This window comes from Pantherophis guttatus, chromosome 14 (genome assembly GCF_059756535.1).
Source record: "Pantherophis guttatus breed Tessera chromosome 14, ASM5975653v1, whole genome shotgun sequence".
Taxonomy (NCBI): Eukaryota; Metazoa; Chordata; class Lepidosauria; order Squamata; family Colubridae; genus Pantherophis; species Pantherophis guttatus.
Genome location: NC_142076.1, coordinates 19,295,482 through 19,309,452, shown reverse-complemented (window position 1 = coordinate 19,309,452; position 13,971 = coordinate 19,295,482). Strand labels below are relative to the sequence as shown.

General features: G+C 46.5%; 1 protein-coding gene across 1 annotated transcript in view; it reads left to right on the top strand.

The window, feature by feature from the left end:
- Positions 1–13,971, top strand: part of FOXK1 (forkhead box K1) — a 57,719-nt gene extending 43,748 nt beyond the window's left edge. Inside the window, exons 3-9 of the mRNA XM_034436586.3 lie at positions 3,599–3,755; positions 6,197–6,343; positions 7,056–7,249; positions 7,715–7,881; positions 9,860–10,129; positions 11,226–11,450; positions 12,305–13,971. Of these exons, the coding sequence (XP_034292477.2) occupies positions 3,599–3,755; positions 6,197–6,343; positions 7,056–7,249; positions 7,715–7,881; positions 9,860–10,129; positions 11,226–11,450; positions 12,305–12,522 (1,378 nt within the window). The 3' untranslated portion in view covers positions 12,523–13,971. The remainder of the gene's footprint in view (positions 1–3,598; positions 3,756–6,196; positions 6,344–7,055; positions 7,250–7,714; positions 7,882–9,859; positions 10,130–11,225; positions 11,451–12,304) is intronic.

The following is a 13,971-nucleotide window of genomic DNA, read 5'->3' as shown; positions in this document are numbered from 1 at the left end:
CTTTTATCAGCAAGAAATTGAAAGATACAAAATACAAAAACTGTAACTTGACAACATTTGGCGGCTTCTCCTAAATGTAGGCTTGCGTCCTCTAAGCCAGAGTGTGTCCCAACCTTGGCAACATTAAGACTTGGGGACTTCAACTCCCAGAATCTCCCAGCCAGTCCACAAATCTTACAAGTTGCCAAGGTTGGACATCCCGGAGTTATAAAGATGAACATCCATCCAAGTCTTAAAAGTTGCGACGGTTGGGACACCTGTATGCAAAGTTTTGGGTGGTTGATTTGCATCCAACCTATCTTGTTGGGTTCACACAACGCCACAAACAATAGTTTGTAAAGCCAAACCTTAAGAAACCTACATTAGGGGATAATGCAACAGGTGAACCCACTCGGTTGAAGATCCGTTGTGAACCAACAAACTGTTTTTGACCTATCTGAAAAGATCTACTCAGTTGAACTGGTTAAACATTGTCCTGTTACGCCCCAGCCTCGGTTGAATCATTAACTTCTGGCGGACAATAAAGATAATCATCAACAGATCTAAACTCCGCTACAAATTTGTAAGGTGAATTATGCAACGGTGAGAGTTTAACGTTTTGAAAATCCATCGATCACAATTTATTATGGGCCAACCCTGAGGAGGAATAACTGAGCTCCTGCATTGATCAAAAACCATTGTGTGAAGCCAGACGGTGGTAGTATGTTCAACAAACTGGGATTAAGCAAGCCATAGTTTAGGACACAAACAAGCAATACTGTACTGAGATAATCTTAGAGGTAGTTTCCCTTCCAGGCCAGTTTTGGCAGCTAATAGATATATATGGCTTTTAATAGTAAGTAAGCAGTTACATTTGGATCCAAAATCACCTGAAAAATTGACATTGTGGTATAATAAAGCAAATTTGAAGAATGCAGGGAAGATAAAGGCGTGAACACTTGACTCAAACACGGTGTATTACTTAAATCTGTTGATTTAGGATGATGGCTTCAGGTCTTGGGAATGCGATTTAGCTTTTAACATCACATGTACGTTTGAAACAGGCTTTTTATTTTAACGTTGACTTTAATCCCCAACAATATTTTTTTTTCTTCCTTTTTTTTCCACGATGGCCGTTTTTCCTCAGTTGACGTTGGCTGTCCTTTGTGTCCTGCTATTAAAATTATTTTTTAAAAAAATAAAATTAAAAGATGTGATTTCCCCAGTGTGTTCTCAGAAGGGACCATTGAGTTGTAATGTTTATTGTGAAAACACAAAATCTACCTTTGAGAGGTAGGGTCATCTGTTTACCATCAGCAATGAGTTAAAGATCAACCCCAAGCGAAATCGTATGTTGTTTCTGTTAACCTCTTAGCCAACTCTTTGGAAATAAGCCTCCAGTGTACTGGTAAAAGGCAAAATGAAGTTTTTCTGGTGCCCCCAAAACAACACAACCTTCTTGATGGAGCAGAGGTTGGCAGATTACTTCAATGTAACTGAGATGCGAACGAAATTTAAACCCACTACTGATCCATTTTCATCCATTAGGGATGGGCAAACTCCATCAATCCAGAAAAGGAACATTCTAGAACCGTGATGGTGAACCTATGGCACACGTGCCACAGATGGCACACAGAACCAGCTCTGCAGGCACGCGAGCCATTGTCCTAAGTCAGCTCCACCGCGCATCTGTGCGCGCCGGGCAGCTGAGGCCTCCCGGAAGTCCGGAAACGGGTTGTTTCCAGCCTACGAAGGGCCTCCGGAGGGCCAGAGGAGACAGTTTTCGCCCTCCTGGAGGCTCCAGGAAAGCCTCTGGAGCCTGGGGAGGGCGAAAAACAGGCCTACCGGAAGTCCAGAAACAGGCCGTTTCTGGCCTCTGGAGGCTTCAGGGAGGCCTGCTAGGCCCAAAACGGGGCCCGGGGGATCGCACACAGATGTGCAGGGGCCCGGGCGTGTGGGGGGGCATCGCATTATGAATGTGGGCACACACGCAGTAGCACGCGTGTGCCTTCAGCACACAAGGAAAAAAAGGTGAGCCATCACTGTTCTAGAACCTTGTGCAGAAGGAAAAAGGGAATATTCCACCATTTCCTTTCAGATTTGCAGCGGTATCTAGAAGTTTGCCTTCCAAACTGGAAACTCTTTAATGTTAAGGATAAAAACAGCCTTGTTTTTGGAGCTGGGTCAACTAATGTTTTCTCCCTGCACCCATGTCAGTCTGAAATTCTTCGAAATCCTCTCATAAATGGGAAGGAAACCAAAGGAGAAGGCTTCTTCGTAGGCTTCTGATGTTAGATTTGAAGGAAGTGGACCTGAGGTCAAATCATTACAAAGGTCTTAAGCTTTCAGCAGGTTGATCTTAGTTTCTCTTTCAGGTTGAATTTGTTGTTCAACCTAACGAAATCACGTGAGGGTAATTCAGTATAAAAACAGAAGACCTCGCTAGAAATAATCTAGTTGAGTAAACTTCTGGAGAACCACAGGTTCCTTATCTGCGGTTTTGTCAACGTACCTTGCAGTTTTAATCTTGTTTTGGACGGAGATGTGAGTGTGTTTAACCGTCTTTTGAGAGCCCTTCAGCAGAAAAGCCGCTTAACAATTTTTAGGTGAAATTCTTAAAAGTTGGTCTCGTCTGCTTTTTTTGCGGGATCCAAAAGAAATCCTACTTCTTCTCATTCAGGTGATAGGTTTGGCTGCTGGGTTGATTGTTTATATGTTTGTTTTATTTATTTTTGACTGTTTTTAGCTTGTTAGGGAGTTTTTAGCTGGCCAAAGTCACTGGTTTGTGAGATGTTGTTGTTGTTAGTTGCGAAGTCGTGTCCGACCCATCGTGACCCACACGGACAACATTCCTCCAGGCCTTTCTGTCCTCTACCATCCTCTGGAGTCCATTTAAGCTCACCCCGACTGCTTCAGGGACTCCATCCAGCCACCTCGTTCTGGAGGTGACATAGATACAGAGAGAGAGAGAGAGAGATACAGAGAGGGAGGGAGAGAAAGAGAGAAAAGGGTTTTGTGGTTCCCTGTGTTGTTGTTTTTTTTGTTGGAAACGGGTCCAAATGGCTCTTTGAGTGTTTAAGGTTGCAGACCCCTGGGCTAGACGTAGGAGAACCTGGGGTGGAGTCAAAAGAGGAATCAGCTTAGAATCCTTACGTAGCCACAAAGGAGTCCAACCTCCCTTGAATTCTATTGACCCTGATTTAACTCCAAGCAGATGCTAACCCTTAGCTGAGAAAATTCCTGTGTATAGACACGACTAGCACTAAATCACCTTAATTGGACCTTCCTGTGTGGACCTGATCTTTCGCACCCAACATTAGCAGAGTTAACAACGGGAGGGGTGCAGTGGCCTAGAGGTGGAGCTCTCGCCCTCATAATCAGGAGGCTGTGAGTTCGATCCTAGGTAGAGGCAGATATTTCTCTCGCTGGACACAATGAGAATATATCTGCTGAACAAAACTCCGCATTGGTGTCAGGAAGGGCATCCGGCCAGTAAACACTCTGCTAGTTCCATTCAGTTGCCCAGACTCCACCCCGCAAGGAATTATGAGGTCGTTAAACGAAGATGATGATTAGCAGTTATTAACAACCCTAACAACTCTCTCTTTCCTCCCTGCAGTGTCCCTAATTCCTGCCCGGCTAGTCCTCGAGGTGCTGGTTCCTCAGGTTATCGCTTTACCCACAACGTTACCTCTGACCTCCAACTGGCTGCCGAATACGCAGCGAAAGCTACTTTGGAGCAGCAGACAGACGCCTCCGGTGGAGACAGCCCAAAGGTTGGATGAGCCTTTTCCCCTCTATCAATTGTGTAAAAGCTCAGTCCATGATCGGGAGGGTAAGGGGTATAGATAACCAAGGCAGAGAGGTGACCATCTTGAGACCTTGGATAAGTGGGATCTGGTCTTCTTCTCCTTCTTCTTGTTCCCCAGTAGGAGCTGTAGAAAAGATGAGGGAAGGAGGGCGAGAGGACCAGCTATAATATCTTCTGCTCTCTCACCTTGTCGTCTACTACAGTAGTGGCCAAAATTGTGCAAAAACCTTTTGGGAAAAGTGTATTTTCTAAAGCTAGCTAATAACACCACTTTATATCGGAGTAGTGCCATAAAATTATATGTCAATGGAAAGATAATTTAATCAAGAATGTCATGCAATAACTTCGATGAAGGATTTGCTATTAGAATAGCAGTGACAGTATAAAGAAGGAAAGTGAAACACGTAGAAAAAAGGAGATCTACAAAAACGACCACCATAGAAAAAACGAGATCTGCAAAAATTATCACCATGTCAGTTAATACTTCGTTGGGTAACCTTTAGCATGAATGACGGCCTTACAACATCTTCCCATGGAATGAACCAAGTCTTTGAGTTCTGCAGCTGTTATAATGTGAAACCAAGATTGAATGATGGCTTCTATTAACCGGGTTTTATTGCTGGGTGGCTTCTGACTAACAAGTTTCTTTAGTCGGCTCCATAGATTTTCAATTGGGTTAAAGTCTGGGCTTAAGGTGGGTTTCGACATTTTTTACTATCGGTTCTGTGGGTGTGGCATAGTGGGCGTGGCATGGCTTGGTGGGTGTGGCTTGGGCATGGCAGGGGAAGGATACTGTAAAATCTCCATTCCCACCCCACTCCAGGGGAAGGTTACTACAAAATCCCCATTTCCTCCCGATCAGCTGGGACTCGAGAGGCAGAGAATAGATGGGGTCAGAATTTTTACTACTGAACAACTCAAAATTTCCATTACCGGTTCTCCAGAACTGGTCAGAACCTGCTGGAACCCACCTCTGGTCTGGGCTATTCCCAGGCCATTCAAGCAGTGGAGTAGGATTATCTTGAAACTCCCCCCAAAAAATAAAAAATGGTATTATTAGCCATCAAACCTCAAAAATACATTTTTCCCAAAAGGTTTCCACAATTTTGGCCACTACTGCAACTATGCCCAAGTTAACCATCGCCTTGGCCAACAAGAGCACAGTTCCCATCACCCTCTTCATCCTCCATATTTTGTGGTGGTCAAAGAGAGAAGGAGGAACTTCAAGAAGTTGAGACCCACAATCGTGGCAGAAAACAACCTTCTTCCCTTTCTCCAACCCATTCTCAATTGCACCATCCTGACTCCAAAATCATTTGGGGTTCCAACGGTTGAACTTCCTGGCATTGTCAAGGCATTTAAACCGGCCTTCTCCAACCCGCCCCCCCCCCTCCCCTTCGCATGTTTTCAGACCGGCGTGGCAAAGCCTCAAAGCCCCGTCGGATTTGAGCTCCGAAACGCTTCCTTTTAACATCCAGAGCTGGCTTCACTCAGACAGACTCGTGAGAAATAAATTCCGAGGCAAGATTTCTCGAGCAGTCTGTTAACGGCGCGCGCGGATCAATAATCTATTTCGTCTGGTATGACACGGTGCTCCGGGGCTTAGCTAGCAACTCCAAAAGTCCACCCAGATTATTGCAAAAAAAAAAAAAAGTCTTTGCAAAACAGAGTAGCGGTAATGGAGGTTAATGGCAGGCTTTTTAACCTGCCTTTGGCTATTCGGACGCGCGTTTTGAGGCTAAGAATTTCGAGTGGGTTTGCAGATCGAAAAAGCAGACGCTTTTCCCAGAAAAATGGGTGATCTGTTTTATTTTATTTTATTTATTTATTTTATTTATTGATTTGATTTGATTTTTATACCGCCCTTCTCCAGCAGGACTCAGGGCGGTGGACAGCCAAAGTAAAAACACAACGTACAAAAATTAAAACAGTTTAAAAGATATTAAATAACATCGGCCACAATTTAAAATAACCCAATTAAAATTATTTTATTTTATTCTCCAAAGCACCTGAGGCCAGGACAAGAAGCAATGTGGGGGAACTAATCAAGGAGAGAAGCAACCTAGAACTAAGGAGAAATTTCCTGACAGTTAGAACAATGAATCAGTGGAACAAATTTGCCTCCAGAAGTTGTGAATGCTCCAACACTGGAAGTTTTTAAGAAGGTGTTGGATAACCATTTGTCTGAAGTGGTGTAGGGTTTCCTGCCTAGGCAGGGGGTTGGACTAGAAGACCTCCAAGATCCCTTCCAACTCTGTTATTCTAAGTTCTAAATCCTCAGTCCTTTCTTTACCTTGAAAAACATCTGTTTAGTTGCCTCTGATCTTGTTAGACAAGCTCGGGCCGAAATTATTAATATTCTGCGAAGCTGCTAAAAAGATCCCTTGGCGTCTTTCTCGTCCACAGGATGAATCCAAGCCACCGTATTCCTACGCCCAGCTTATTGTTCAAGCTATCTCGTCAGCTCAGGACAAGCAACTAACACTAAGTGGCATCTATGCTCATATTACAAAGCATTATCCGTATTACAGAACAGCAGATAAAGGTTGGCAGGTAAGTTTTCTTGGGGTTTTTCTTTTTCTTTTGAAGACGTTTCGCTTCTCCTCTCAGAAGCTTCTTCAGCTCTGACAGGACAGTGGGGAATGGAAAGCTTTATATTCCTTGCAGACAGAGCTGGCCATTTGACTTACAGCTCTCTAAGCAGTTTACAGAGTCAGCCTATTTTCCCCCAACGATTTGCATCCTCATTTTACTGACCTCGGAAGGATGGAAGGCTGAGATGACCTTGAGCCGGTTAGGATCGAACTCCTGGCAGTGGGCAGAGTCAGCCTGCAATATTCAGGAAGGAAGGAAGGAAGGAAGGAAGGAAGGAAGGAAGGAAGGAAGGAAGGAAGGAAGGAAGGAAGGTTGGTTAAGGGAAGGAAGGAAGGTTAAAGGAAGGAAGGAAGGAAGGAAGGAAGGAAGGAGAAAAGGGAGGGAGAGAAAGAAAAAAAAGGAAGGAAAAAAGCAGTAGCACTTAGACTTATTCACAGTGCTTCACAGCCCTCTCTAAGCGGTTTACAGAGTCAGCCTCTTGCCCCCAACAGTCTGGGTCCTCATTTTACCGACCTCAGATGGACAGAAGGCTGAGTCAACCTTGATCCTGGTGAGATTTGAACTGCCAAATTGCAGGCAGCCGGCAGTCAGCAGAAGGAGCCTGCAGTACTGCACTCTAACCATTGCGCCACCACAGCTAAATCTTGGCTAACCCGTTTTCCTCCTGCAGAATTCCATTCGGCACAACCTGTCCTTGAACCGATACTTTATTAAAGTCCCCCGTTCTCAAGAAGAGCCGGGAAAAGGCTCTTTTTGGCGGATAGACCCTCCCTCGGAAGGCAAGCTAGTGGAGCAGGCATTCCGCAAACGGAGGCAAAGGGGGGTGTCCTGCTTCCGAACCCCGTTTGGACCTCTCTCTTCCCGGTAAGTTCAATGTAACAGCCAAAAATGATGCTCACCACTGCCTAACTATAAAAAAATTGGCCAAGAGGATGATTTTTTTATTATTATTTTTAAAGTTCAAAAAAAAGTTAAAAATAGAAACTTAGACCAAACAATAGAAACAATAATTAATTCCAGTTTTCTGTCTGAGGCCAAATTTGGGGCAAAACTCTCCAATATTGGAGGAAAAGGGAGCTTGCTACATTTTGCTCAGTTGTGAAAATAAGGTCAGTAAATTGTAAGATGGGCTGCTGAGGACTAGCTACTCAGCTTAGTCAAATAAAAGAGATGGGGATGAATACAGGCAATCCTCGACTTAACCGACCACAATTGAGCCCAGAATCACTAAATGAATTGTTGTAAGTCAAGGACTTACCTGTACAAGAAATACACTGAATTTGCAAAGAGCGCTGGGTTTGATTTCTACCTTTCTCTGTTCTCTTCCAGGAGCGCGCCCCCGTCCCCTACTCACCCCGGCCTGCTTTCTCCCCACACGAGTGGCCTACAGACTCCAGAGTGTGTGTCGAGGGAAGGCTCCCCGATTCCTCATGACCACGACTTTGGATCCAAGCTTGCTTCTGTCCCCGAGTATCGATATTCACAAAGTGCTCCTGGTAAGGGTGCCACTGTCAGACCTGCCAGCACTTAAACCCGGGGGTGGGCTTCAAAAATTTTAGCAAGGGGTTGCTGGGTGGGCATGGGCATGGCCTAGGCCTCCTGCACCACGGTGGGAGGGCATTTTTACCCTCCCTGAACTCTGGAGGCTTTCTTCAAGCCTCTGGGAGGACAAAAACAACCTCCCCAGGCTCCGGAGGCCCTCTGGAGGCCAGAAATGGCCCTGTTTCCGGCCTTCCCAAACTTCCGGTAGGCCCGTTTTTCGCCCTCCCTAAGCCTCCACACACGCCCTTCACTTACCTCCATCCAAAACGGGGATGCAGTGTGGGGACTCCTGGGAGGGGAGGGGCCAGCCAGGAGTGGGATTTGGGGGTTCTCCGAACAGCACAGAATCTTAGCTAGGGGTTCTCGCGAACCCCCAGCAGTCCACCTCTGCTCTAAATAGAAATGATCCTTGGCTACATTTGTTGAGAAAAGTATAATTTTATTCACAGGCAAGCGTGTTGCGATAATGCATAGCCAGAACTGAGAATCACACGCCGAAAGTTAAGGGAGGAAACAGTTACTCAACTTTTTCCTCCCTTAACTGCCTTACATCACAGAACACACACACACACACACACACACACACAAAATGACCAATCAGGCTCAAGCATTATATTTTCAGAACAGTAGGTTGGTTTGTAGCTGCCTTCTTCTCCCAGCTGACCTTGAAGCAGCATCTCAGGAAGATACAGCAGTTACTTTCGCTTTCCCCACAAGCATTCCCCTCCCATACACGTTCCCCAGAGTTCATAGCAGACTATCACTGCATGGTAGTGAAGTCCACAAACAAACGTAAAGTGGCAGCTGGCAGTCTCCGGTGGAGCGGTGGGCTCTACCCAGAGTTTCTGCCACCCTGTTAGTCTCCTGGATGTGGGCTCAAGATAGCAAACAAACGTTAGGAATATCTCGTGAAAATTACCCCAAAAGAGTATCATGAGCAAGGGAGTGTCCCGGCTTTTTCACATGGACAACGTTGAGAATTGTCAAGTTTGGAGAAACTGGTTCTTGGTTTTTAGCGGAGTGTTATTCTTGAAATTTGTTTAGCTTTATTCGGGAATGCTGGATTCGAATCTCCTGTTCTAGCCAATGATGGGTCTCTTCCTCTTCCTCTTCCTCTTCCTCTTCTCCTTCCTTGTTCCATCCCTTTGATCCTTCCTCCTCCCTCCCTCCCTTTCTTCCTCCCTCCCTCTTTCCCTTCCTTCTTCCCTTCCTTTTCCCTCTTCCTGTCCCTTTCTTCCTCCCTCCCTCCTTCCCTTCCTCCTTCCCTTACTTCCTTTTCCCTCTTCCTCTCCCTTTCTTCCTCCCTCCCTTCCTTCCTTTTTCCTCTTCCTCTCCCTTTCTTCCTCCCTCCCTCTTCCTCTCCCTTTCTTCCTCCCTCCCTTCCTTCCTTTTCCCTCTTCCTCTCCCTTTCGTCCTCCCTCCCTCCTTCCCTCCCTCCCTCTCTTCCTTTTCCCTCTTCCTCTCCCTTTCTTCCTCCCTCCCTTCCTTTCTTCCTCCCTCCCTCCTTCCCTTCCTCCCTTCCTTTTCCCTCTTCCCCTCCGTTTCTTCCTCCCTCCTTCCCTCCCTCCCTTCCTTCCTTTTCCCTCTTCCTCTCCCTTTCTTCCTCCTTCCCTCCCTCCCTCTCTTCCTTTTCCCTCTTCCTCTCCCTTTCTTCCTCCCTCCCTCCTTCCCTTCCTCCCTTCCTTTTCCCTCTTCCCCTCCGTTTCTTCCTCCCTCCCTCCCTTCCTTTTCCCTCTTCCTCTCCCTTCCTTCCTCCCTCCTTCCCTTCCTTTTCCCTCTTCCTCTCCCTTCCTTCCTCCCTCCTTCCCTTCCTTTTCCCTCTTCCTCTCCCTTTTTCCCTCCCTCCCTCCCTCCCTTTTCCCTCTTCCTCTCTCTTTCTTCTTCCGTCCCTCCTTCCCATCCTTCCTCCCTCCCCCTCGGTCTCTCTCTCAGGATCCCCCGTAAGTGCCCAGCCGGTGATCATGGCAGTTCCTCCCAGGCCTTCTGCGCTGGTGGCCAAGCCAGTCGCTTACCTGCCCGCCTCCATCATGACCTCTCAGCAGCCTTCAGGACACGCGGTTCACGTCGTTCAGCAAGCCCCCACTGTTACAATGGTCCGAGTGGTGACGACTTCGGCAAGCTCAGCAAATGGCTACATCCTGACCAACCAGGGGCCAGCTGGGAGCACCCACGACGCGGCAGGGGCCGTCCTGGACTTGGCTGGTAAGCCTCGGGGGAGTATCTTCTCCCCCAGAATGTCCCCAGAATGGCAAAGATCTAGTCTTGCCTTAGCCATGAAAGTCAGCTGGATCACTTTGGGCCGCTCACCAGGCGACGGTGAGTTCTAGTCTGACCTTAGTCATGAAAGCCAACTTGGTGACCTTGGGCCAATCGACAGGCGGCAGTGAGTTCTAGTCCCACCTTAGTCATGAAAACCAGTTGAGTGACTTTTGGGCCAATCACCAGGCAACGGTGAGTTCTAGTCCCACCTTAGTCATAAAAGCCAGCTGAGTGACTTTTGGGCCAATCACCAGGCGACAGTGAGTTCTAGTCCCACCTTAGTCATGAAAGCCAGCTGAGTGACTTTTGGGCCAATCACCAGGCGACGGTGAGTTCTAGTCCCACCTTAGCCATGAAAGCCAGCTGGGTGACTTTGGGACACTCACCAGGTGACAGTGAGTTCTAGTCCCACCTTAGTCATAAAAGCCAGCTGGGTGACCTTGGGCCAATCGACAGGCGGCAGTGAGTTCTAGTCCCACCTTAGTCATGAAAGCCAGCTGGCTGACTTTGGGCCAATCACCAGGCGGCAGTGAGTTCTAGTCCCGCCTTAAAACCTTCTTTTTCCAACAAGCCGGGCTGGCCTAATTCTTTTTAAGTGTTTTTAATTGTTTTGTTTATCGTTTTAATTAATGGGGCCAAATCTATATATATATTTTTAACTGTATTTTAATATTTGTATTTGATGTTTTTATTTGGCTGTTCACCGCCCTGAGTCCTTAGGGAGAAGGGCGGTATACAAATTCAAAATAAAATAAAATAAAATAAAATAAAAATAAATGAAAGCCAGCTGGATGACTTTGGGGCACTCACCAGGCGACGGTGAGTTCTAGTCCCGCCTTAGTGATGAAAGCCAGTTAGATGGCTTTGGGCCAGTCCCTCTCTCTCAACCCAACCGACCTCACAGGGTTGTTGTTGTAGGGAAAATAGGAGAAGGAAGAAGGTGTGATGGATATGTTTGCTGCCTTGAGTTAAGTTGTCAAAATAATAAAGGCAGGATACAAATCAATCAATCAATCGAATCTCTCTTCTCTCCCTGTAGGGTTGGACGAGAAGCCCACCATCGCCTTTGCTGCCATACCGACCGCCAGTCGTGTCATCCAGACGGTGGCCAGCCAAATGGGTCAGGGCATCCCCGGACAGACGGTCACCATCCTGCAGCCGGCCACTCCCATGGCCCTCGGACAGCACCAGTTACCTGTCCGCACGGTGACCCAAAACGGAAAGCATGCCATTCCCACAAACAGCTTAAGCGGTGGGACTTACGGTATACATAACATTTCTCCTTCGTTCTCTTAGGGTTTGCGTGCTTTTAGAATCTTTCTCCAAAAGCGAGCTTGCTCTGCCTCGTAAAATAAAATAAAATGAATTTTGGGGGTGGCGGGGTCACCGCGATCACATAATCGCGGGACATCACAAGTGGAAATAAATGCAGGTTGCCCGAAATGCAGTCACATGATCGCAGAGATGGAGTAACCGTCTCTGTTGTGGCCCGCCAGAGCTGGTAACAGATTCGGACAATGAGGAGGTTGGGGAGGAAAATGGGCCAGTCCTGGAGTCTGGGGTTGGCTCTGATGAGGGCTCTGCGTCGGAGGCAGAGATGGGGTCAAGGCCGTCTAACAGTTACCAGCTGCCTTCAGAGTCAGACATCAGTGAGGCAGATGAACAGCTGGGGCCTGTTCCCAGTGTGTGCATGCACAGAGTTGCCAGACGAAGGGGACAGCTAAAGAACAAGGGTCGACTAGGGAGTAAGGCCACAGGTGGACGATGAAGGGCCCCTCCCAGAGGGAATAAAAGAGGAGCGAAAGGGGAGTGGAGTTTGCAGGAGACAATTAGTTCATTCCTGCATTCTTGCCAAGTATTGCGGGCGTCTGAAAGATATCAGCCTGGCCACTCTCCAAGCCTGATAAAGGTCGGTAGTTGTGAATTATCTTGAAAGACGGTGGGAGAGGAAAGACTTTGCTGGAGAGGAATTCACTGTCAATTCAATAAAAAGGGTTTATCGGGACCATCAGTCGGAGATGACTGAACGGGAAATCTTTACTTTTCATCCAAACAGACGCTGTGAGTTTTTCTAAAATCCTTTCTCTCTCTCTCTCGTTTTTTCCCCCCCGACTCCAGCCCTCTCCAACCCCTTGCAAGTACTTGCAGCTCAAGCTAGTTCCTCCACCCCCGTGGTCATCAGCCAGTCAAGAGAAGCCGGGGTGAAAGATTCTGATGAGCATTTGAGAGAACCCGATATCAAACGACCCCGAATCGAAGACCCTAGAGCGGTCGCGGCCTTGCAAACTGGCGTCATCACCTCCACAGCCCCTTCGGGACAATCCGCCGGAGAATGAGGCCGCGGGAAGTTAAGAAAGGCACCCGAGGCGCCGTGGGAGAAAAACCTCTTTTTTTCTCTCTCCCCTCCCCCACCCCAGCAGAAATCTTTTCTTTTCTGCAGCTATTAACACCTGGATCATTTCAGTGGTTGTTTTTTTTTTTTCCTTGTTTTTTTTTTTTTTTTAATCAACTTTTGAACATTTGGAAGGACGGGCCAGCGTTTGTCAAGATTGTCGAGGTGCCAAATGAATTGGGCAAAAAAAATTTCCATCTTTCTGGACCCAAGGAATGAATTTGCTCCTGTTTTTCACTTCAGAGATGCCCTCTTTCTTTCTTTTTCATTTTTTCTTTCTTTCGAGATTTAAAAAAAAAAGAGACACAGACCATTTTGATTGTTTGGGATATTTTTCTCTCTCGCTCCTCGCCTTCCTTAATTTTCATCCCTTCCTTAGTTTTTCCTTTTACGCATGGTAGTTTATGTGCGAGCGTACTTAAATGGCAGGACGGAGGCACGAACTTCAGGTGGGAACGTCTGACCTCAAAAACAGGTTTATTATTATTTTTTTCCCCCACTCTCCGAGGAAGAGAAGTGCATCCATTTTGTATCTCAGAACTCCAATTTATGAAAAATTATTTGCAAAAAAAAAAAAGAAAAAAGAGAAAGAAAGAAAAATTACTTGCAAAGCAATATCATACTTCGGTAACTGCCACCTAAAACGGCAGATATTTGTTTATATTTCCTTTGTATTACCTACCTGCAGCCCAGTTCACCTTCTGACAATGGGGAGTCACGCCCCTATCCAAAATCTCAATCCCAGAGCACAGTAAAATTAGTTTATCCCACTTAGATGGCTTCCTAATGAATTCGAAGCCTAAACTTCCCAGAATTCTCAGCCTATTGGACAGATGGCGGGATTCTGGGAATTGCAGTCCCAGCCTACCTCATTGGGATGGCTGACCTAGACAGCACTTGGCTCCACAGGTGCCTTTTGGAGAAAGAGATAAAAGTTTATTTCAATCATTGTCTGTTGAATGAAAAGAGCCAATTGTGATAAAAAAAAAAAAGGTCCGAAATTTGTGGATCTTTTTAAGAATTGTCACACCTGCAGGCTTGTAAAAGAACCACGTGGGTTCCTTAATTTCATTCCTGTTGATTTTTGACAGAGAAGGAATAGAATTTTTTTAACATTTTTAACCTTTAAGGACAGTTTCCCGGAGCACTCTTGTTATGTTACGGTCCGAGCGTTGGACTTTCGTCTCGAGAGACACCAGGTTTAAAAAGCATGAAACTTCCCTGGGTAAAACCTTGGACCAGCCGTTGTTTTGTTTCAGCCTAAACCTACCTCACAGGGTTGTTGTGAGGACAAAGGGGAGGGGTGAGGAGAGCTATGTATGCCACCTTGAGCTTGGAGGAAAGGCAGAATAAAAAAAAAAAAAAAGAACCGTAATAAATCAGTAACCATCAA